Below are 23969 nucleotides of genomic sequence, written 5' to 3'. Positions count from 1 at the left end.
TTCTGTTAGAGGGGAGCTGTGAGGCTGACAAGCTAAGAACTCTCCTTCCCAGGCCACAATCTACAGCTGCTCATGATACCCCACCTGCCCTTTGCCACTTCATCTTCCCATCTGGATTGTGATAAATGGAGCAGGGACCATCCTGGCTTTTTTTTTTTTTTTTCCTCATGCCCTGCTTCTACTCTGTCCACAGCGAACATTCCATAAATGCCGTTGACTGATTGGATGACACCAAGTTCTCCGCAGTGAATTGCCAACGAACACGTGACTTTTCTGTGGGGCATTTATTGCAGGGTTTTCTTTAGAATCACCTGGGGAGCTTTAAGACCATCCTGACCCACTGCTGCCTCTCTCCCCACACTCCGGGACCAATTAAATCACGATTTGTGGAGAGTGGGCCTGGGTAGCTGGGCATTCTGATATAATTGGTTGGAACTGGCATGGAGTTGAGAACAAATGATTTGCATTATCTTTATCTTCGTCACTGAGGATGGATCAAGGGCTTATTACGAAGGGCCAGGCATTGTTTCAGGCATTTACGTGTCTTGAATCCTTACTAGCACCGGAGACATGGCAGCATCAACATTCATATTTCAGAGAAGAGGAACGTAAGTTCAGAGAAGTTCAGTAGTGAACGAATGTCTCAGAGCTATTAAATACTGGGATGGGCTCTTTAGCCCGAATCCAGCTCCAGCTCTTCATTGTGACCCCATTATTTGTTTCAGCTCAGAATTTTAAGCAGCAGATTAAGCATTTTTTTGGAAAATTCAGTTATCTGGATACCTTAATACGGATATATATCTTGACCTAGGAATCTAAGAAATGTTGGACCTTCAGATACAGGATCTATTTCATGGCCTGCACTTTCTAGAAATTACCAGCAGATGGCAGCAGACACTGTATATTTAAACCCTCAACGCCAACCAACAAAATTGCGTGTTCAGAAGGGTCACTACTGGATCAGGTAGGAACAAATAACTGGTGGTCTGAAAGGATCATGTTTATCTGATTTTTTACCCAGAAGCCATCAAAGAAATTCTGCTTACATTCTGGAAAAGTTAGGAAGACCAGGGTTTGCCTGTGGGACTGTGGGTGGGCATGGGAGAAGAGTTTGGGTGTTTTTGATCATTTACCCTCCTGGCAGGGTAGCCAAGGCTCTCAGCTGAGTGACTTCTGACCTTCGCCTTTAGTGGGCTTTATCTTGCTCTGTGTTCTGGATATCTCTCCTGTGGAAAGCTTAGTCCAGCTGTGTAACTCTGGGGTGCCAGGGTGGCTTAGTTGGTTGAGCATCGACTTTGGCTCAGGTCATGATCTCACCGGTCATGAGTTGGAGCCCCTTTGAAGGAGGTTCACACCTGGACCGGCAGGACTCCCGTCGGCCCCCATTTGCCACAGGCTGTGGCGATGAAATGTGGCTGAGCGTTCAGCATTAATAAAGGCAAGTGTCCTGGTGAGATGGAGGGCTGGGTGCTGGGAGGCTGGGGGATTTGAATTTGTATCAGCTGATGAGTTTTTCTCAATAGGGCACATTCCGAGCCTGGGTTGGATGACCACATGTTGGGATGATGGGAAGGGGCTCTGGGAAATGGATCAATGGTCTAGCTGGTATTTCACGCCCCCCATTCTCATGTCAAAGCTGAGAATGGAAGACCAGTCTTGAAGGCTTCTTGAGGAGACAAGGTGTTACTCTAAACTTGCGACGTGCGTGGGGCTCTGGAGGGCTAAAATGGGCAAGGAGGCTGGCTGGCTGGGGGTCTCAGGGGATAGGGAAGGATTTGGGGCAAGGTGGGCTCTTGAGTACTTTCCACCAACTTTACCCCAAAGGCAGGAGACTGGTTTGAAGGCAGATCTGGTGCTCTTGGATTGGGCAACTATTAAGAAACTACAGCTCAGGGACAGCCTCATCAGATGGCCAAACACCCTCCACATGTGTCTGGAAGAGCCACGGCATGATGGCCCGGGTGGGGAGCAAAGTGAAATTATTTGACCAGTCCTCCTCAGACCTTAGGCACACTCGAGTCATGTTAATGTGCAGCTTCTCATGCAGCAGCAGGTCTGGGGCGAAGGCCACCGATTTATTTCTGACAAGCTTCCAGGTGACGCCGATGTCGCTGGTCCAGGGACCACATGTTGAGGGACAGGAGAGTTGCACTGAGTCTCCCCTAACCCCACCGCAGCCCACACCCACATTAAATTGGATGTAGAATTCGGCTTCAAAGTCCTCCTGGGCTTAGTGACATTTATCCCAGATTTTAGCACATGTCTCATTTTTGGATTCTCCCATCAAGTACACTCCTATCTGTCAGGCTTGGTTTGGGAAATGTGGGTAACATCCAGAGGGTGGGAGTGTAGCATAGTACTTAGGAGCATGGGCTAGGGGGACACATTCTTTGGGTTCCAATCCCAGTACTTCCTGTGACTACTCTGTGACGCTGGGTAAGTTCTGCCTCAGTTTCTTCACCTGTAAAATGAGGTCACCTGTAAAATGAGGTGCTTGCCCCATAGGGTTGTTTGAGAATAAAACGTGTTAGTATGTGTAGACTGCTTACAGCAGTGTCCTGGATGTATTAAGTTCTTTGGTGGTCAAGAGTCCGTCTTGTCAACAACGGCTGTAGTGTCCCTACCCTCATTGGCTCCTGGGGCTGAACCCAAAATTAACTTTTTCTAAACTGAGTAGTAAAGAGACCCAAGTGCTTGCATACTCCAATTGCACCTCTGAATCGATGTCTCTACGGCTCTATTTTTTTTTTTTATAATTTGAGAAGAAATAAGTTTGTGTCCTAAGGTTACTTTTACCAATAACTTGTCACGTGAGCAAACTTCTTTCACATCCTCCAAATTGCACACTTCTAAAACCACGTTAAGATGCATGTGAGCAAGAAGGTTGGGTTGCTTATTGAGGAAAAACATTTGTGTTGAGGCTTTAGGCAAAGCCTAGAGTTTGTTTTAGGCAAACTTTCCATGGAGGATGCCAGGTTCTGTGCTCTTGATGGCCCCACTGGGTCAGCCGATAGCAAAAGGGAAGGCTTGTGTCCTTCCAAGTGGACCCTGGGTTGCCATTAATGGACCCCACCTGTACTTGCCTCCCTGCCTGGCCACTTGCCTCTTTAAGCCCTTGGGGGCCGAGGGGCTTCAGAAATCTGGGCAGGTGAAGACAAGCAGTGTGTAGTCTCAGCTGAGGGAGGGGTGTGGCTGACGGCCTTTCTGCTCCCACACTTCCACGGTCATGGGTGACAGCTGAGCTGCTGGGGGCTGTGGTTTCTCCGCGTCATCCTGTGTTTGCTGACAAATAGCACTGCATCGTGGGGGGCCTGTGTGCAGAGAATCTGGGGGTTCACCCTGCTGAGAAACGGGGCTCCCGACACCAGGAGATCCTCATTCCTCCCTGGAAGTGCTGCCTTTGAGATATGTCTATCCTGGAGTTGGGTCTGAGAGGCCACAATCTGAGCAGACCTTCACCCACATGGCTCGTGTGCCCACCCAGAGCGGGAGGCAAGATGCCTCACTGCGGTGGCTGGTTCCACTCTATGTGGCCGGCAGCAGGGTGGGAAGACGCCTGGCTCTGAGCCATGACCCGGGACACACCGGTTCGGCGTTCCTCAGCTGGCAAATGCCCAGGCTTTGCCGCAGCGTCCCCACCCCGGCACCCTGTCGTCCCCTAGTCTCTAATGACGCACTCGAAATGGACTGGCCTGCAAGTACGTCATGGAAAAGTTGGCTCTGGGATTCTTTGTAGCTGAGCCAAAGATCTGAGCCAAAGATGGGCCGTGCAGCACGACCTGGCAAGACCTAGATAGGTTTGGCTTTATGGGCCTGGCCTTCTTGCCTCTCCAGCGTCAGCTAGGGGGTAACCTGCAGAGTCAGCCTGCGAACAATCCCTCACGTTGCCTCACTTCGTGTTTGGGATTCCACCTAATAGAGGAACTCTTTGTTTTCAAAGGATTCCACTTGAAGTCCCAATATTTGTTTGCTTCAGGGATTCGGGGCAGGAGCTAATTTAATAGCAGCCGCCATGTGCTGGCCGTGTATGCACGTGGCTTCGTTATAGACCGTCTGTGGCGAATGCTTGGCAGGCTCGTGAAGGGCCAAGAGCACATCCGAGGAGGGCCTGGTGGGGCTGCAGTGGTGTCCGGGGCAGACTGGACATAGCAATGTGGACGGAGCCGCGTGCGACCGTTTTTGCCTTGGGCTGACTCTGAAGGCAGAAGTACTGAGTTCCTATCACTTTTCCGTTCAGAACCTGTGTCTCTTGAGGTTGTTTTCATCAACGCTGACCCACAGTGAGCTCCAGGCACAGAGGAGGGACACTACTCCTTGGTTTACTCATGTAGGAAAATCGAATGATTCACAGCAAGACAGAACTCTATAGTTGGTTTCAGAGATTTATTTCCTTTTGTGCGGTTCGGGAATGAATCAGTTGGTTGTGAGATCACCTCTCTTTCTTCTTAGTAACTCTGGCCATATGAGTATGTTTGAATTAGTTAAATGTTCCTTGAGCATGTGACCTCAGCGACATTTGCTAGAATATAACTCAGGATGATGGATTATCCTGCCTGAGGCTGGGAGTGGAAATTTGGGGATCACGCTTGTAAGTTAAAGCTGTTACAAAGCCTTATTGGCAGAGTTGTAGGACCATGGGAATCCACTCAGGTTAGGGTTGTTTTCTGCTGCAGCCTCTGAAGGGCGAGGAGCCATGCTTCGACCACCAAAGACTTCCAGAGTCGTGTTTCTCAAATTTTTATTGCATACGGATCATGTGGGGATCTTCTTAAGATGAATTTTCAGATTCAGTAGGCTGGGGGGTGGGGCCTGAGAATCTGCATTTCTAACAAGCTGCCTGGTGATGCCGATGCTGCCGGTGGGTGGGCCGCACTTTGAGTGGCAAGGTTCCAGAACAGTGATTCTGACAATACGGTGTTCCGACCAGCAGCAGCAGCACCAGGAAATCTGTTAGACGTGCAAATTCTTGGGCCCCATTCCAGACCCGTAGAATCAGAAATTCTGAAAGTGGGGCTCAGGGGCTGGGTTTTAACAGGGTTCACAGGTGATTCTGACGTCTGTTCAAGTTTGAAAACCACCATTATCCTGCAAAATGAATTGCACATCACCCTTTAGTGTAACGCACTCCAATATTTAACACTGCTTTACTGCTGGGAGGTCTCCCTTGAGTCTAGCCTCCCATCATTTAGCTTAATTACTCCAGATCTTGTAGGCCTTCTTGAAGTCGTCTATTAAAAGTCCTAATCATAGAATTTTAGGCCTAGAAGGAACTTTAAGATGTGTCCTGACTCCTTTTCCCTATGCTGCACGCTCCTCTGTGAACCTTGTCCACCTTTGAGCTTTCAAAGGAACTGATGGAAAGCATTAGAGTCAAAGTTAAGTTGAAGAAGTATCTACAACCCACTTGTTGTGATATTTTATCAGTGCCCATCACTTCACCTCTGTTGGAGGTTTGGATCATTCTACTTCCTTCAATTTGGAGTTTAAAGATATTTCTATACTGCCTTAGAGCTTCAACTCCTATGCTTGTGTTATTTAAAATTTTTTTCTAAAAAGGACAGCAGTGGGAAAGAATAATTAAACTCTATAGGCGCTTTTAAACAGTTTTATTGGATTTGAAATTAAACAGAGGCCTGAGGAGGTTGCTCCGGGGACAGTGAATGCCCAGAAGCTAACAACTGTCAGGGGTTGCTATAGAAGAGGGGAGCGTGGGGGCACAGGGAGCTTTTCAGAAGGCAAGAGGCTTCAGAGTCAGGCAATAATCCTTGCCTCACGGAACTTTTCAAACTAGATTACATTCATAAACTCTGACTACGGGAGTGAAGGGTGTAAACTCCTCTCTCTTTCAGGCTGTGAGTTTCTGATGAATGGGGACAGCCTAATGACTCTACGACTGAATGAAAGTAGGCAAATCCAGTCCAAACAGCAGTGTACCTCTATTGCCAGGAGGCTTTCTGGTGGAGGCACAGTTAAGCAGGAGGTGCCCGGAGACCCTTGTACTTTGACTAGAGGAGCCAAACCAATTTTCCCATTTGGGCATTTGGAGCATCCTTTCTTAGTTGAGTGTCTTGATATTGAGGTGAGAAGTCTCTTTCCCCACCCAGTTCCTGAGAGTAGCTGGCTACAACAGCCATCTGCAAACAAAGGGAAACTGGACACTCTTATGAGTCTTGAGTCTGGTGCAAGATTTTCCAGTTCCCCACTGCCCGGGCCTGCCCGGCATCAGCCTCTGGTGTCCCACAGACATTTATACGTGGTCCTTGCAAATGCACACAGAAATCCCAAAGAGAATTCCATTTATTCTTAGTTTTCCTAGTGGAGAGTTTTCAAGTTGAGCAAAAAGACATATCTCCAGATAATTGTGGGAAAAAGGCCCAGACAAATGCATAACTACAAAGAACAATTAGCAGGAAACTCATAGTGGGAAAGAGCCTGGTCAACGTTCACTCCAAAGGACTTAAGATGTATGAATTTGGACAGACTGAACAACCCGCTGATTTTGACCTAAATAAATGACCCAATGGTAACAAGAGCTCTATGAAAGAAATTGGGCCACGGCCATCAATTGCTTAACCATTTTGCCTCCAACCCATGAATTTATAACATTAGAAGCCTTTCAGAGTGGAGTGTGGGGTGTGAGGAAAGAAAGGTAAGGTGGCATTTTCATCTAAGTAGGGCATGTGCTGACTGAATCAGTGTTGAGGGTTCTTTCTAGTCTATGGCCTTACGTAATTGGTTGGTTACATTCTCCAACCTGAAGGCATCTTTGACAGAGTGAGAATATTTCAAGAATCTCAGAGAATTTAGAGTCAACCTCCAGTTGGGCAGGGGTTGACCCTCACTTCTGGAAACCATTCAGGATTCTGGTTTTTCTTCTTTCCAGCACTTAATCCCTCTCCCGTGCTCCCCCGCCCCCCACAACCCGCCCACCCCCCATCTCTTTTTGGACCTTTCCACAGCTTGTTAGGCAATTCAAATAATGGCTGGGCAAAGAGTATAGCATGAAAAAAAAATAATGAGTGAAACTAATATGTATAAAATTGACTCATTAATCCTGAATCTGGCATCGGTATGGGCAGGAAGAAATTGAGACTCTTGGCAAATGTGTTATTTTGGTTACTGATAACCGTCCATCAATGAACTGTTACTTGCCTATCAACACCTCGAGTAACGTTTCTTTGAGTTAGTTTTTTTGTGATTATAAATGTTTTTATGATATGAAGAATGTGCCTTTAGTTTCACTTAGACAGACCATAAATTTGCCCCAAATGATCAGAAAATGTAATATCTGTACTGCTAGTCCCCCTGTGCCTAGCCAAATGGATCATTCTTCCCACTCCCAAACCCTTGATGAATCAAAACAGCAAAAACGTACCTGTCCTGCCGTGTCATACAGTCCGAGCAAATGTTGCTTGCCTCCCACTGTCACAGTCACTAGGGGAGAAGAGAAGAGGAGAGTCCATAAATGCAAGCTTCCATCAGGAGGCTTCACATGTCTCCATGCCAACATCTTCCTGGGAGGCAAGGATAAGCATATGCCTCACCCATGTATATTCTAAACCAAGCCGACAGCATGATTTGCAAGTGAAAGGCAACCTTGGCCTGCAGTGAGAGCAGATGAGCTCAGCCAAGTCCAAATTTCTCAACTGAAATGAATATCACTTGTGCCACTAGGACACTCTGTAGGCTACTCATTGATCCCCATTAGGCCCTGGAATATCAAGATCCTGAAGCAAAAGCATGCTGGACCCTTTCTTGGTTAGGGTATTTTTTCCTTTTTTTTTTTTTTTTTTGTTGGAGCCACTTTTCAGGATACAGAATCGTGTAAGCAACTTCTCCGTTTGAACTCTCTCTGCTTCTGTCTGTCCCTGAAATATTGATTAAGCCACGAAAGCACAGAATAGAAGCCCACTGACATAGTTTAGAGTCTATAAGGCAAAGCTAATAATGAAACAAGAAGAGCTTCACCTTCATTTTAAAAAGGTTTTTTTTGGTTTGTTTTGTTTTTAAATTGAATAGTCCAGTGCGTTAGCCCAACTGATTTATTACGATTTTGAACCTCAGTTGCCAGAGGAGATGTTGCACGGGTTCGCTTTCACATACCTAAAGGGTGCATATAGAGGGAAAAGTGGGCAGTTTGATTTACCCAGCAGGTTCACTGCCTTGCCAAAAGTGAGAAGTGATATAGGGACACCCACTACTCTGCACATGTCTGGAAATGAAATAAAGTCTCATCTTGAAACTCAACTCAGATTGAACACATGCAATGCAAAAGCAATACAATTCTCATGATGAATGAAAAGAGCCAATTTAAATTCCAGCCCCTCCCCCCAACACCCCCCTCTCCGTTTAATCTCTTTTTAGAAAAAGAAAGTAAAGTATGTGGGAGAATGTGATTTTTTCCCCCTACTTGATCAAAAAATGTGCAAATGCAGGGAAAGATGATTTTTGGCTCCTTCTACCCTTAGCTGTATAGGAAAGACAGACAGACGGCATAGCAACCTTTATCACTGTATCTCCTATAGAGGCTGGCCAGATTCTCCAGTCTGCTCAGAGTTGCTGATTCTGTTATGCTGTTACTTTTATTTGTTTTCAGGTTCCCGGACTACATGTATGCTAAGTACTTCTCAATGGCTCATTCTTTGAAAAGCACTTGTTTAAAAGCACTGCCTCCCTAGACCCCAGGAACGATTTTTCTAATCTACCCAGATCAACATGGGTTCAGCTTGATAACATGGCTGTAGCCACTGCGACGAGCTTTCAAATTGTGTTTTTAAGCAGTGAACCCTGTTCCATGCATCCCTGGTGCCGATGCTGACAGAAGAGGGGGCATTCAAACATTTTTATTTCCTTTCATATTTCCAGAGCTTTGTTCTGTTATATTTTCCTCTTCCTGCATGTGTGGAGCCCAGTCAGATGTTCCTGAAATCTGCCTACATGGTTTCTTTAATGACCAAGTCACTACCTAGTCATGGATCAGGAATGAATGGAACAAATCCAGCCATTACAACATGGAATTTCCTGCCTCTGGTGAGCCCACTACATGCAGGTCAGGGCCAGCTGTTCTGGAGACCCTCTCGGAGCCTCCCACGACCTCCAAGCCCAGAGCCATCTGTGGAGTGAGGCCCAGATGCCTAGTTATCCTCATGGCTCCTTTGGGCCCTGGATATATTCCCAAGAAATGGCACTGACCTTTGTCATGGGGGCGCTGTTGGGGTTTCCCTCCAGGCTGCTTTCCCTCAGGCCCCACCCTTCTCTCTCTGGGTACCTTTGACTGCAGGGACTTGTACCAGGCCTGTGTGAGTGCCAGCCCAGTGAGTTTGGACTGTGGAATGAGAGTCTGGGCGTAGTTTTCCCTTCTGTCTGTCCTTCTCTCACTCAAGGGTTGATCGGGTTCCTAGACCATGCTCAGTGTTTGGTGTGGAAAGACCAGATACAGTTCCTCCTGTCATGGGGCCTGGGGAGGAGGGGTTTAGTGGCAAAGCCTGGGCACCGCGCAATGTAGTAAATGCTATGTCGTAGCATGGAAGGGTGTGGGAGCACACAGCGGGGGTATTACTGTATCACTATGCATGTGTGCATGTGTGTGGGTGCTGGTGGCGTGTGGGAACATGCAGGGGGCCCTACTGCATGTGTGTGCATGTGTGTGTGATGCGTGCGTGCACACACCCCCACGCACCTTCTCTGCTGGAGCTTCATCAGAGAAGGCTTTCTGGAGGACATGTCTAAGCTGAGTCCCACGAATGGCCAAGAGTTGCCCAGGGTGCACTGGGGAGGGGCAAGGGGTGGTTCACCTGCTACCCAGGGTGCACTGGGGGAGATGGGGCCCCATGGGTGAGCATGGAGGGCTGTCCTGACTCACTAATTTAGACATTTTTGCTGAAGGCTTTGTTAAGCCATGAAATCCAGAGTTCTTTTCTCCAGAGAAAATGAAAGAGAAGGAACTGAAATAATTTCCTTGTGTTAAGGCAAAGTGGTGGGAGGAGAGAGGGTGGCATTTTTTGGGCGGAAGCCGTGTTGGCTTTCAGCTTTGCTGTGTAGGGACTGTCTAGTCTGTGTGTTTGGTCAGCCCTGGTAGAAAGAATCCTAAAGAAAGGGGCAGAGCCCCTGGAAGGCGCTGTTATTCTCTCTTTTCTGCCCTCCTATTCTCCTATTCTATTGGAAGGAAGATGAGTGGATCACACAGATGATTCTAGGGAAGACCGAGGGACAGATCCGAGCATTAATCACACCTTGTGGAGATTGCAAATGGCTTTGTGAGTCCGTATCTCAACGTAGTAGTGGATGCCTTATTGCTTGCTATCCTGTATCCTACAAAGTTCCTTGATTTGGAAGCAAATCAGTCACAACAGCACAGAAGGAAGACATGCCCCAAAATGCTAATAGTAAATGTAGTGAGGTTGAAAGAGCAGGATCTTTTAAGTCAGATGGTTCTGTGTTCGACACCTGTCTCTGCCATTCACTATCTGAGTGACCTTCGGAAAGCCACCTAACATCTCTGAGCCTCTCCTTTCTCATTTGTTAAAAATGGGAATAACATCACTTCCCAAAGAGAGCAAATTAAATGAGAAAATGCCTGGTACACAGGCTGGCCCATAGTGAGTGCTCCACAATTGTTACCTTCCCTCCTCGACAGATCTTTCCTGAACCTTTAGTAACGACAAGAGCCAGTCTGCGCTGCTCCACTGTATACGCAGTGCATATTAACTGGCACAAAATTTCATGATATTTGTGAATTACTGGTCACTTTCTATCCCAGATGATAGCTGTTTAGATCTGTGTCTTGTATCTCCTACTGGATCGGAAGACCCTTGAGGACAGACTCTCCATGCTTCACATCCTGCAGAACACACAGCACAGTTGCTGGTATATGCAACAGATGCTTAACACATAGTATAGGAATGGAGCACCAGAGGTGACTCAGGCAAAAGAAAGTCCTTCCAAATGTGCAGAGCCGCGCGCGCGGCTAGAAGCTCTCTGGCAAGACACTAATGCTGGGAAGCACCTGCAGCCAGCAAATCTGCCTGGTAGACAACGTCAGGCTAAAATCCCAGACCACCTTCTATTCTTGGAGCTATCAGAGTTGTTTACTGAGCTTAGAGAGGCTTTTAAGAGAATGGGTCAAAGGACCTGCTAAGGGCTCAGATGGTTCTCTCAGTAGAGTGTGAAAAGTTGTCAGTGACCTGTTAAGTATGTAAAATGAAGGCTGTCTTCTCCAAATCCATTAAACTCTTTGCTTCCTTGTGTTCCTCTGTGCAGATTGGAGTGGTTAATTTTGTGAGCTGGAAGAGGTGCTAATAAAGTCTAAGTCAGGGGTTTGCTCTCTGGAGGGTCGGCTAGCTTCACCCAGGCAGGCTCTGAGCCTTCTCCTCTTGACATTTAGTCACCTCCTGGCACCGAGTGGATGAGGAAGTGTTGGCCATTCCCTGTAAACCAGCTCAAACCGCCAGCCCAGCCCAGCACTAGGAATCTGATCCAACGTCCCTCCCCCTGCTATGTGGTGGACTGGAAGGTCTCATCTGCCAAGAGCAGTCTTTTGAAGTCAATGTGATGAATATACGATGAATCCAAAGGACTGGAATGGTGAAAATTCCAGGTCAGGAGGGAGCTTCCGTTCCTTTCCCAGCACATGCCCTGCTCTCTGCATCGCTCATGTTGAGCGTGCTCTCTTGGAGGAGGTAGGATGAGGCAGATCTGAAGAGGTGTGTGGATGTGATACCTTAAAGGTGCTGTTTCAGAGGAAGAAACACTAGAGGATATACATGGCAGGAAACAGAATTTTAGGCAAGTTAAAAACATGGCTCTCAGCTAAATATAGGATGAAGATATGTCTAAGTTTTATTAACTCATTGATGAGAGAACTAGTAAGATGATAAATCTTGTACAAGGAGCGTTTTGAAGAGCTGACATTTATTTATAGGTACTTAAAAAGCAAAATGTTGACATGAGGTGACTAGCTTCACTAGGAGACTGAATGTTGTCCTATGGAAAAGATAACCTGGGGTGTTCTCTTTTCTACTGAACAGGAATTATTTGCATGTCTACCTGACAAGATTTACAAGTTAACATGCACCTTCAGACCATCTCAACTTTTAGTTAATAGCAGAATCAAACAAAGGTACATTCCCCTGGATTATTAATGCCTGGGGGGAGGGTGCTAACCACTGTCCTGGCATGACAGCAGAAGGACAGTTTCATGCTCTTGGCCTTATATCCAAGCTTCAGAGGAGTTCTGCTCATGTCTGAGTTCAAGTTCATACTTTGTGACTCATTTGGTGAGATATGGGGCAAGACGGTAGGTCTCTATCACCTGGAAATGAACAAATTGCGTTTACCCTAAAGGGGTATAAAAACTCTTTCTTGGGAATGCATGCTGGTGCAGCCACTCTGGAAAACAGTATGGAGGTTCTTCAAAAAACTAAAAATAGATCTACCCTACAACCCAGCAATTGCACTACTAGGCATTTATCCACGGGATACAAGTGTGCTGTTTCGAAGGGACACATGCACCCCCATGTTGATAGCAGCACTATCATCAATAGCCAAAGCATGGCAAGAGCCCAAATGTCCATCAATGGATGAATGGGTAAAGAAGATGGGGTGTATGTGTATATATATGTGTGCATCCACACATATATATACACATACATACATACCTACAATGGAGTATTACTCGGCAATCAAAAAGAATGAAATCTTGCCATTTGCAACTACGTGGATGGAACTGGAGGGTATTATGCTAAGTGAAATTAGTCAGTTAGAGAAAGACAAAAATCATGTGACTTCACTCGTATGAGGACTTTAAGAGACAAAACAGATGAACATAAGGGAAGGGAAACAAAAATAATCTAAAAACAGGGAGGGGGACAAAACAGAAGAGACTCATAAATGTGGAGAACAAACTGAGGGTTATGGGAGGGGTTGTGGGAGGGGGGACAGGCTAAATGGGTAAGGGGCACTAAGGAATCTACTCCTGAAATCATTGTTGCACTAGATGCTAACTAATTAGGATGTAAAAAACAAAACAAAACTCTTTCTAAGCTGTTCATAGCTAGGGGTAGTCATTACAATGGCTGGTCTGGTGTCCAGGGGGCTGCAAGAAACGGAGATTTAAATGAAAACTCTCGATTCTGACTCTTATCATGCTTGCTGACTGGACACCTTCAGCATCAGCCACTGACCTTTTCCCACTCTGAACTTTTCTGACCCTCATCCCCTGCTCTTCTTCTTTTCTGGAAGAATGTGTCTGGGACAGTGATTTACCCAGCTCCACTGGCTGCTCTCAGGCGCTGCTTACGTGCATTTGTGACCTGGTTGAAGCCTCAAAGTGTGCATGTTCATTTTTTAAGGGACCAACTCAGAAGCATCTGAGATTTCCTTCAAGTTAAAATAAGTTAGAAAACTGTATGAAACTAGAAATAAACAATACATTTTCCTAAATATGAGTTGGTTGTGAATTCCTTCCTGGTGGGTTGCAAACTTCCATTGTATATATTTCTCTTCATGTGGCTTGAAACCTTTCTCACCCATCTACGCTGGCCTATCCCAGCCAGCTCTACCCTCTTCTTTGCAAGGAATGCTTCTTGTTTGCTGAGTTGCAGACTCTCCCCACCCTCATTCCCTCCCATCCCCCCTGAAATAAAAGTTGCCTGGGGAAGTCTCTTACTTGATGCGTAAGCCTGAGGTTGTTGTTCCTGCAGAATATAGACTGTGCAGAAAACCAAACAGCCTTCCCGAGAATCTGTTAGGACTCTGAACTGAGGGCTCTTTTGGGGGTTAGGTCTGCAGGTATGTCCTACAATAATGAGAGTTCCATTGGAACAGGGTAACACATATCCGCTATACGTCTCCCATCTCCGGTCCTATTCCTTTCTCCTTTAGGTATTTAGGTATTATGAAGGGGATTTGGTTTGTAGTTGTTTCGGGTTGTACCTGCCCTGGATTTGAAGGCAGAAGAACTGGTTGGAACTGTGAACTCACTCTGAAGGAACTCTGGGGGAGCTTGAGCAAGCCGCAGCTTCCCGAAGTCTCGATTTTCTTCTTGGAAGTTTGAGGAGCAAAAGGGAGCGTGAGCAGGATGATTTTGTAGAGCAAGACTTATGCAGGTGTCAGGTGGCATCACTGAACAAATGGCTTCTGAAATAACAGTACTTTTGAGAACAGAGCTTGTGGGAATGAAGCTGCCTCGGTTCTGGGTTGGGGTGTGTGTTCCGGAAAGGTCTGCCCCCGCCAGTACTTGTTTGACGACGGAAGAGAAGGAGGAGGAGGAGGGGGAAGAGCTTGTTTAGTTCCAGGGCTTTTGGAACCGACTGGGGAGGCTCACATTAATAGTGTGTTCCCATCAAGGGTTTCCAAGGAATTTCAAAGAGCTGTGATTCCATGACGTCCACATCCTGGAATTTCAGAGTCCTGCTTGGCCGCGCTTTTCTTTCCACAGCATTCATTTGGTCGCCACATCCTGCCAATTCCACCTGCTAGGTACCTCAGGAATGGGACTCTTCTTTAGCCTTTTTGTAGCTGTTCCCGTGCAGTCCCTCACTCCCAGCCTTGTCAGTGGCCTCCTGATCCACATCCGGTTCTCCCAGGCTCATCTGCTGGTTTTCCTTCCTGCCATCAGAGTTCATGCAGCTATGGCTCCTGAACAGCTCCAAGATAAACTTCAAACACCTTCCAAGAGTGTACAAAGTCCTTGTAGTCTGGCCCTGGCTTACCATTCCAGCTCTCTTTTATTTCTTACCCGCCAATGATCCAATACTCATGATGCCTTTGCTTAGGCTCTTCCCCCTGGAATTCTGGGAAAAGAAATTCTGGAATGCTTTCCCCACACTTGTCAGTCTGGGAAACTCCCACAGTCATAAACACACTTCCATAATTTTTTCTTGATTCCCCCAAATAACATTAAGCTTCTTTCCATGCTCTTTTGCTCAGTGGGTCATAAAGCGTTGTGTATTCTTTATTCTCACATCTCGGAGTCTAGCATGGACCTTCCATGTAACTCCATAAATATTGGTTGGGTAACTGAAAAGTGTATTATTACCATTTAAAAAAAATTGAAATGTTTATTTATTTTTGAGAGAGAGAGAGAGAGAAAATGTGAGTGGGGGAGAGGCATAGAGAGAGGCAGACACAAAATCCGAAGCAGGCTCCAGGCTCCGAGCTGTCAGCACAGAGCCTGACGTGGGACTCAAACCCATGAACCATAAGATCATGACCTGAGCCGAAATTGGACACTTAACCAACTCAGCCACCCAGGCGCCCCCGAAAAGCGTATTAAACTCATCCCAAAATGAAGGTTTTCTCTGAGACACCTATTTTCTGCAGATGAATCTTTGGCATTTCCCAAAGAGTCACCATGAGTTTTTCAATACACTAGCAAGATGGGGTCACCAGCAGTGTTGTCCTGCATGAGAGCTGGCCTACCTGTTGTAAGAGGATGCCTCGGCAATGGGGGTCCCCTGGGTGGGATCTGTGCTTGGGTCACTCTGCCACTTTTCCAGGCAACCATCATTAGCTACAGAATTGCCAGATTCTAGGCCACTGGGGCAGGACGACTGCCAAGGCGTCCTGAGGTTCACTAAGGCTGTGGAAGCCATTGTAGCCAGGCAGCTTGGCATTAGCCACAGAGTACAGGGGAGCCGTCTTTTAATTAAGACTTTGAGAGGAAGTGACTGAATTATAAGTGAAGCCTGCACACAGGCTTGTGGTGGCAAACCAGAGCATGCCTTTTGCAGAATATCCTATATAAAGAGATACTTTAAAAAATGCCAGATTCTTCATAAATTGCTAAAACCCCCTCACAATTATTAAGTTTCCACTGAGGTATGGTAGAATAAATGCCTAAGATGGAGGAGGAAACTTTTCAATTTTAGCCTTTTGACTGCGTGATCTAAATGTCTCATAGTAGGCCACCAGGGGGAGCTAGTGAAAAAAAAAACAACATTCCCTGGTTTCACACTCACCCCTCAGATTTTGAGGAATAGGTCCCGGGTGGGACCCAGATATCTGCATTTTAAACCAGCTCTCCAGGAGAGTGATTCAGATCTGAGCCTCTGTTTCCTCATCTTTAAGATGAGACTAATAACTGGATTACTGTAGAGAATCCCATCCGCTTTAGACGGGCGTTGTGAAATTAGGTGAGGTAATATGTGGGAAAAACGTAAAACTTACAGAATGCTGGTCAGATATTATCTTTTTGGCCATACCTGACCCACAATCCAGGAAGGAGGGAGTTTGAAAGGAGCAACAGCACGCTCCCCTCCTTGTCTAGAAGTAGTCACTTTGGAAATGCAAACACCTGGTGACGATAAAAGTGGAATAGTGTGTTCCTGTCAAGAATTTTCAAAGAGTTATTAGGCTCATAAAAATTCTATCAGGTGCCAGCCATAACTAGTTAGAAAATATGATGGAAAACATCCTTTCCACAATAACAGCAAAAACTATAAACTGCCTAGTAATGTGCAAGACCTTTCTGGAACAAAGCACTCTGTTGAGCTACCTAAAAGATGGAAATGGAGAAACACTCATGGATTTGGGTGGGAAGCTCTGTATTATAAAGATAACATGTAGGCATCCTCTATTTAATAAGTGTAAAGCGATTCCAATGGGATTTTTGAATTGGGAACACAACAGAGTGATTACAGTAGTCATATAAAAAATTAAACTAGTGAGAATAGCAACTAATTAAAAAAATGACAGGATAGCCATATTAATATATGTTAACATGTATTTTAAAGTTATGAGAGAAGCATGACGCCAGCATAAGAATGAATGAAACAGAACAGGAATCTCAGCCACAGAGCTGTTGCTACATGTGCAAGGAGTTAGGATCTAAGTGGCAATGGAAAAAGATGAAGCATTCAATATATTGTGTTTAGACAGTTGGTTACTATTTGGAAATAAAACAGCACGTGAAGAACACTATGAAGAAAATGATTGACATATTTAATTTTATTTCAGCATGCTGTCTTGACTTGAAACCTGCGTGTTCCTTTCTCAACAACAATACTGGGTTTAAAAATATTTTTTTAAAAAGTTTCTTTTTGGAGCAATTTCTACACCTAAAAGTGGGGCTTGAACTCATGACCCTGAGATTAAGAGTTGCAAGCTCTACCAACTGAGCCAGCCAGGCACCTCTGATGTATTTGAATTTAAAAAAAGAGGGGCGTCTGGGTGGCTCAGTCGGTTAAGTGTCCGACTTCGGCTCAGGTCGATCTCATGGTCCGTGAGTTCGAGCCCCGCGTCGGGCTCTGTGCTGACAGCTCAGAGCCTGGAGCCTGCTTCAGATTCTGTGTCTCTGTCTCTCTCTGTCTCAAAAATAAATAAACATTAAAAAAAAATAAAAAAAGAAAGAAAAGTAAGTGTACTGGGAAAAAAATGGTCACAATATATGAAGTTTAGAGAAGGTTATCTTTGATACATAGGGTACATTCTAATCAATGAGAATAATAATTAATCCAAAAGAAAAGAAATAAAGACCTGGGCCAATAAATATTGGAGTGAGAAATATTCAAGTTAAACAAGATACAATTTCTGGATTATCAGACTGCCAAAGATGAACGGAATGGTACCCAGTATTGGTGAATACACGAGCTGTGGATGCTCATACACTGATGGAAGAAATGTAAGTTGGTTCATGTTTGTCAATATAGGTCAATATAGGTCAAAAGCCTGAACATGGGTCTACCTCTGCAGCGTGTCTCCCCAGCATATCTGTGCACAATAGTACACACACACACACACACACACACACACATTATGACAATTTATCACCAAAGATTTTATAATTGCTAACAGCTGGAAACAATCTAAATGTTCATTGACTGGGGATTCAGTTCAGTTATGGAACAACCTGGCAATGCAACCTTTTAAAGAATATGGAGAAATGAGACAAAATAGGGAGGATATAATGTCTAGATAGGAGGAGGTAAAATTCTGCATTGCATCTGTAAAAATATTTATAGAAAAGACTCTTCATGTTTTCCATACTTTGTTACCATGAACATGTAAGTCAGAAAAAAATGATATTTGGGTGCCTAACAGTTTCATCCTGTTGTGATTATCACTGTTCTATATGGATTAGATTAAATGTCATCTGGGTTGTTTCCCGTCACTTACATTCTACCATTTCTTCCAGTTCACTCTATGATTTTGTCTTAGGCTTATGCAGATTTATTTTAGGCTGTGGGAGCAAGCTCATATTTTTACAAGAAGGCACCTGTGATATCCCTGTGGCAGCGGAAGGTTATAAACTATATTGTGGAGCCCCTCATCATCTTCAGAGAATTATGATGAGCCACTAATGCTCTATCCTTGCTTTTCAAAGGTACCAAGAAAATATTGTACATTTAAGGATGCTGGGATCTGCTGAAATGTATTAGTTGTAAAACACAACAAGTGTATGAGCTGTAAAGACAACGGCAGTAAATTGGTTCCAAATATAGCCCTTTACTGACAATGTCTAGGTGTAGTGAAATACACCAGCCCAGCAAACGGTTAGAGTGTGTGTTTCTGCTCTCAATAACTTCTCTACCAAAGAATTACTAGATAATTTGGAGAACATTAAGCAATTCTTCTGTTTTATACTTTTGTGCATGGTTGTTGTCCCAGATTATATTTACTCGTCTGCCTCTTTGTTATTCAGAAGCCTAGAGTTTTATGCGCTTGAGTTTTTTCCTCTATTTCATTTATTGTAGTCTAGTATCCCCCAACAAAATAGGGGCTCTTTACAGTTTTATTTTTTACCTGTTAACAACTGTCCAGAAATATTAATACTTTCTGGTTAGTTATGATCAAAAGAGGATGTATGTGTGGCAATTTGAGATAAGGCAGATCTTGGAAGCTTTCTGCAATAAATGTCTGTGAGATCATCTTGTAATTTTTAAGTATTTTCTCAGTTTGTATAAGGTAACATCTACCACTTAGATGTCCCTGTTCACATGTTTTTCCCTAACTATTTTTCCTCAAACGATCTAACAATAAAATGGAGTTTTGAAGGATGCTAGCCACTTCTGTTAAGGACACGTTCATAAATAGTAGAGGGATGCACTCAGTGAGGCTACCATCAGGCTTTGTGATTTGCACTGTCACTCGAAGCTAGAAAGAAACCTTGTACAAGGCTTGGTGCCTCAGGGTACCTGGGTCAGCAGATTGGCCACCTAAGGCTTTGAATTCTTATTCTTGGTTTGGTGATGCTTTTCTGACCATAAGCGAAAGACAAAGACACCGAAGGGGGATTCTAAATAAAAAATTGTAGCACCACATCCTAAATTCATCTTCTCAGTATTTTTCATAGTCTACCAACAGCCTCGAAGATCTGACCCATCCTCATTCTTTACCAGCACACCTTCTTTAAATACTTTACTTTTCTTTCTGCAACACAGGAAAGCCCAGGGCTTGCCTGGCACTCTCCTTTGGGCTTTGGAGGGGAGGGACGCTGAACAGTCAAAGGTATTTTCTCTCTTCCATAGCAGTGGGGGTGGAGGCAGGAATGGGGGGAAAGGTGACGATAATACACATTTTTAATTTAATATACTTTCTTGTATCCCTGACACATTTATAATGCAGATATTTGTTTTTACAGCTCAGGGGGTCACCTGCCAAGCTCTCGTATGTCTCGTATGTCTTTCTCTTGGAACCCATAGATACTCAGTAGTTGAAACTACTACATTGCCAAGGATACCAAGGGTAGTTGGAATTGCAGTTTCTACTAGACCAGAAGGTTAAAGACTCAAGGGTTGAAAGGGGAATTAGAGATAAGATGATGGTCCTTCTGAGTCATCACTAATTGGTCAGAAGCAAAATGAGCCTGCCAGTGAAAGTCACGTAGACACAGGACCAGGTGGTTGACAGATATAAGTGGGCGGGGAGGTATACTCCACAAAAGAAATGCAGGAAGGAGCCGGGTGGGACAGCAGCTAGACAGCTCACTCTCACCTGCCCCTTCACTGGTCTTCAGGAACTAAGGGGCCGGGGACATAATCACATCATTGGTCCAACTAAGAGCAAAGCCTCTGGAGATGCCTGCTAGTTTTCTCAGTGGGAATTCGAGGCCTGGAAGGAGCTTGTGCCAAAAACGAGGACTGTAAAAAGAGGAAATTATAAACAAGTAATCTTGAGGTTTGGAAAATGTTGTCTCATTCCCCTGGGTCATCACTGAGAGGAAATTGACCGCAAAATGTGAGAGCCTGAGTAAAGGGAGGGAGACAAGTGATTTGGGCAAATGAGACCATGAAAAGGGCTGATTTCCTCAGTAATTTATTTCAATATTTCAGTAGATTGTACCCGGCAGCGTGGAGCGTAATAAAAACCAATGTGCTTTTTTTGTATATGGGGATTTCTGAGCATCTTTTTGAAGTTCTGTGACCTGTTTTTTTTAAATTTTTTAAATTAATGTTTGTTATTTATTTTTGAGAGAGAGAGACAGACAAGAGTGTGAGTGGGGGAAGGGCAGAGAGAGAGAGAGAGAGGGAGACAGAATCTGAAGCAGGCTCCAGGCTCCAAGCTGACAGCACAGAGCCTGACACGGGGCTCCAACTCATGAACCATGAGATCATGACCTGAGCCGAAGTCGATGCTTAACCGACTGAGCCACCCAGGCGGCCCTCTGTGACCTATTTTAAGAAGTGTGCTTCTGGATCTGTGGAAGTGTCTATTATTGCTGTCTGTCTGTCTGTCTGTCTGTCCAGTGTAAGGTCCTGTGCAGTTGTGGCTTTAGGAGCAGCTGGTGATGTCAGACAAATTTCATTTCCCTGGGTGAGCTCCCCTCACCCTGTGGGTTTTTTTGTTTTTTTTGGTCTCTGGCCTAGTAATTGGTATGTTCCTTTTCCCTGCTCCCTTATCAATACCTATGGATCTCTCCCCCCTCCCCCACTGACGTTCTATAAATGATTAATAACTGACTAGATTGTGAATTTTTTACAGACAAAGACAAACTTCTAGGGTCCAGCAGTGTCTTTATATTCAATAAATGGGTACTGGTTGAATGAATGGATAGCCTAAAATCCACCCCCCCCAGGAGGGTATACATTAAAAATTTTTTAAATATTTATTTTTTTTTAGAGAGAGAGACACAGCACAAGTGGTGGAGTGGCAGAGAGAGAGGGAGACACAGAATCTGAAGTAGGCTCCAGGCTCTGAGCTGTCAGCACAGAGCTGGACGCAAGTCTTGAACCCACAAACCATGAGATCATGACCTGAGCTGAAGTCGGAGGCTTAACCGACTAAGCCACCCAGGGCGCCCCACATTTTAAAGATGATCATGCAACTGATAAAACTCTAATAGGGATCTCAAGAGCATCTGATAGGTTGGAGGGGAGTTTGTGGAGACTTGCAGCTTTCCTCACACTCAGGAAATCACAGCAGAGGTCCTGGTGATAATTTCTGGTGTGGACGCCAGGAAACACAATAGTCGAATTGAAGCCGATCAATTCTAGAAAACAAGGAAAGCTATTGAGCCCAAGGCTTGGGCACACTCCAAGACAGACAACGATGGAGTGTTTGCCTAGTTCCCAGTATTGCCACTTGAGACAACCCTGATCTGGTCTTGTGTGACACGAAGCCAGGCCCTTGAGCTTGTCAATTTCAGGGCCCGGGGGGAGCAGCCCAAACCCTTGACCCCAGCCTCTGCCAGGGACCGGCCCCACCATCACTCCAACCACCATGCTGCCTGGGAGCCCTGAGGGGATGGTGCTGGTGCTGCGGACCCTGCTTCCAAATCTCACTCCCCAGCCAGGAAGCCGAGAGAAAAATAGCAAAGCACATATGCTAACTATGCTCCAGATAGTTTTTTGAAAATATAGAATTGGTGAGGGATGAATGAGCATTAACCATACTTCTTGAGACAAATTCACGCTTTAAAACAAGAATCGTCCCATTGGCTGACCCTTCAACGGTCAGCAAAAGGTTTTCTCTTTTAGACTTTAGATCCAAAGATCAGGTCTTCTGGCTTTCCGTGACTGGCTGTGGTTAAATGATCCCGCGGAAGAGTGAGAAGAGAGCAGCCTTACAGACCAGTAAGTGCTGACCCACCTGAAAATAGAGATGGCTGCAGGAAAGCAGAGGTTAGGCAAGAAGAGGGCAGTGGTCTAAACCAGTGAGAGAAAATACCGAACAAATCACTTACGAGACAGTCTAAAACCTATGTGCTTTTGAAGCATTCAGGTGAGTGTATTTTTAGCAGGTGAGGGAATTAGGAATTAGCACTTGCAGGCACATGACAGCCGGATGCTCATGATTAATGACAAACAAGTATCTATTGAATGTCCCTTTGCACGTCACCACCCTGAATTCTGAAGGGTTTTCACCTTGAGAATCACAGAGGCCTTGACCTTTTGTTCAAGTGTAAGGAAAGGCGAGAGGAATAAACAATATGCATAACAAATCTAGAGCTAACAGCATGGCTAGGAACAGTGTCGAAAAATCCTGCCAATTCTTTTGAAGAGTTGTGGGAATTTCCTAATTTCTCTGTCAAATATGTCATGTTCACATTCCCGTTCTTAGGAGATGCTTCTTACCCTCCCCCGCCCCCCCCCCATCTTCGTGTCCCTGTTCTGATGCTGCTGCATTTCTGGGAAGAGGGCTGTCCGAGTGAGGAGTGACCAGAGGGCAGGAAATCCCAGGAGTGGGGGTGGAAGGGGCGGGAAGGTTTAGAGGACCACAGAGACCGGTTGAGTTCCAGGCTGGGGGTGAGGGAGTGTGGGGTTGTGTGGGGTGGGCAAGTGTGTGTGGGGTGGGGTGTGTGGAGTGTGGGGTGTGTGTGGGTGGGGGGGGAGTGTAGGGGGTGCGGTGTGTGTGAGGTAAGGGGGTGTGGAGGTGTGAGGGTGCATGGGTGTGGGGGTGTGGGGGTGTGGGGGGTGTGGGGGTGTGTATGTGGGGTGGAAGGGGTGGGAGGGTCTGGAGGACACAGACCCTGGTGTGTGGGGGGGAGTGGATAAAAAAACAGTTCTTTTATCACACCTGCATGCTAGAGGGTTATTGATTAGGAGGCAGTGATGTTTTTGTTAGGGTCAAAATCAGCTTTAGAAATATTCCTGGACTACTTTCCCAGGGCGAAAAAGTATTTTATATCATTCTTTGGACTAAACTGTTGGTATAAGGAAGGAATTGATTTGAATGGATGTTTCCAGATACTGGAGACAGTTCTTTAATATGGTTTTAATTATATCTCAAATTCATATCTTGGCATATCCACAGATGCCTAATTATTTAGTGTAAAAATGGTAAGCAGAATAATGGTCCCCCAAAGATATCCACCTCCTGATTCCCAAAACCTGTGAATATGTTACCTCATGTGGCAAAAGGGACTTCGTTAATGTGATTAAATTAAGGATCTGAGTTGGGGAGATTTTCCTGGATTAGTTGGTGGGCCCGATGTAGTCGCATGTGTCCTCATAAGGGAAAGAGAGACACAGGAGTGTCAAGATCAGACATGTCAGAATGGGAACAGAGGTTGGAGTGATATGAAGAGGTCCATAGAAGCTGGAAAAGGCAGGGAATGGGCTTGCCCCTAGAGCTGGTAGGAATACAGTCCTGTTGGCATGTTGATTGCAGCCTAGTGAGATACATTTTGGACCATCGGAAATGTAAAATGAAAAGTTTGTAATTTGTTACAGCAGCAATAGAAAATGAATATAGTAAACTGTATATTGTAAAATATCTACTAGTTAAAATAAATGTTTGGAAGTTAATGATGTTTGGGGAGAGAGGATTTTCTTTGCCTCGGCTTAAAGTTTCCATGTGAAGGGTCTCAACTACTGTTAACACTCTTGGCGTGACCTCTCCGAGGAGAGGAGAGAATTAGGATGTTCTGATTGGTAAATCCGGGAGTGATAACTGGGTGTGCTCAGCCCTCCCATTTTCCCTTTGGGATCTGTCTCTCCAGAAAAGTAAAAGTTCAGAGGTCTCTTTGGATACAGAGGTCTTGGTCTTCCAATGCTTTTTGTGATGGATTAGGAAGCCCACTGTTACCCACA

The 23969-nt window shown here is 45.3% G+C and overlaps 1 protein-coding gene across 1 annotated transcript in view; it reads right to left on the bottom strand.

Annotated features, from left to right (window-relative positions):
• Positions 1-23969, bottom strand: part of RHOJ (ras homolog family member J) — an 87764-nt gene that overhangs the window by 20395 nt on the left and 43400 nt on the right. The window contains exon 2 of the mRNA XM_027065871.2: positions 7376-7434. Within this exon, the coding sequence (XP_026921672.1) occupies positions 7376-7434 (59 nt within the window). The remainder of the gene's footprint in view (positions 1-7375; positions 7435-23969) is intronic.

The sequence above is a fragment of the Acinonyx jubatus genome, chromosome B3 (assembly GCF_027475565.1).
Source record: "Acinonyx jubatus isolate Ajub_Pintada_27869175 chromosome B3, VMU_Ajub_asm_v1.0, whole genome shotgun sequence".
In the NCBI taxonomy this organism is placed as follows: Eukaryota; Metazoa; Chordata; class Mammalia; order Carnivora; family Felidae; genus Acinonyx; species Acinonyx jubatus.
The sequence above is the reverse complement of the archived record's forward strand: the minus strand, read 5'-3'. Positions and strand labels throughout refer to the sequence as shown.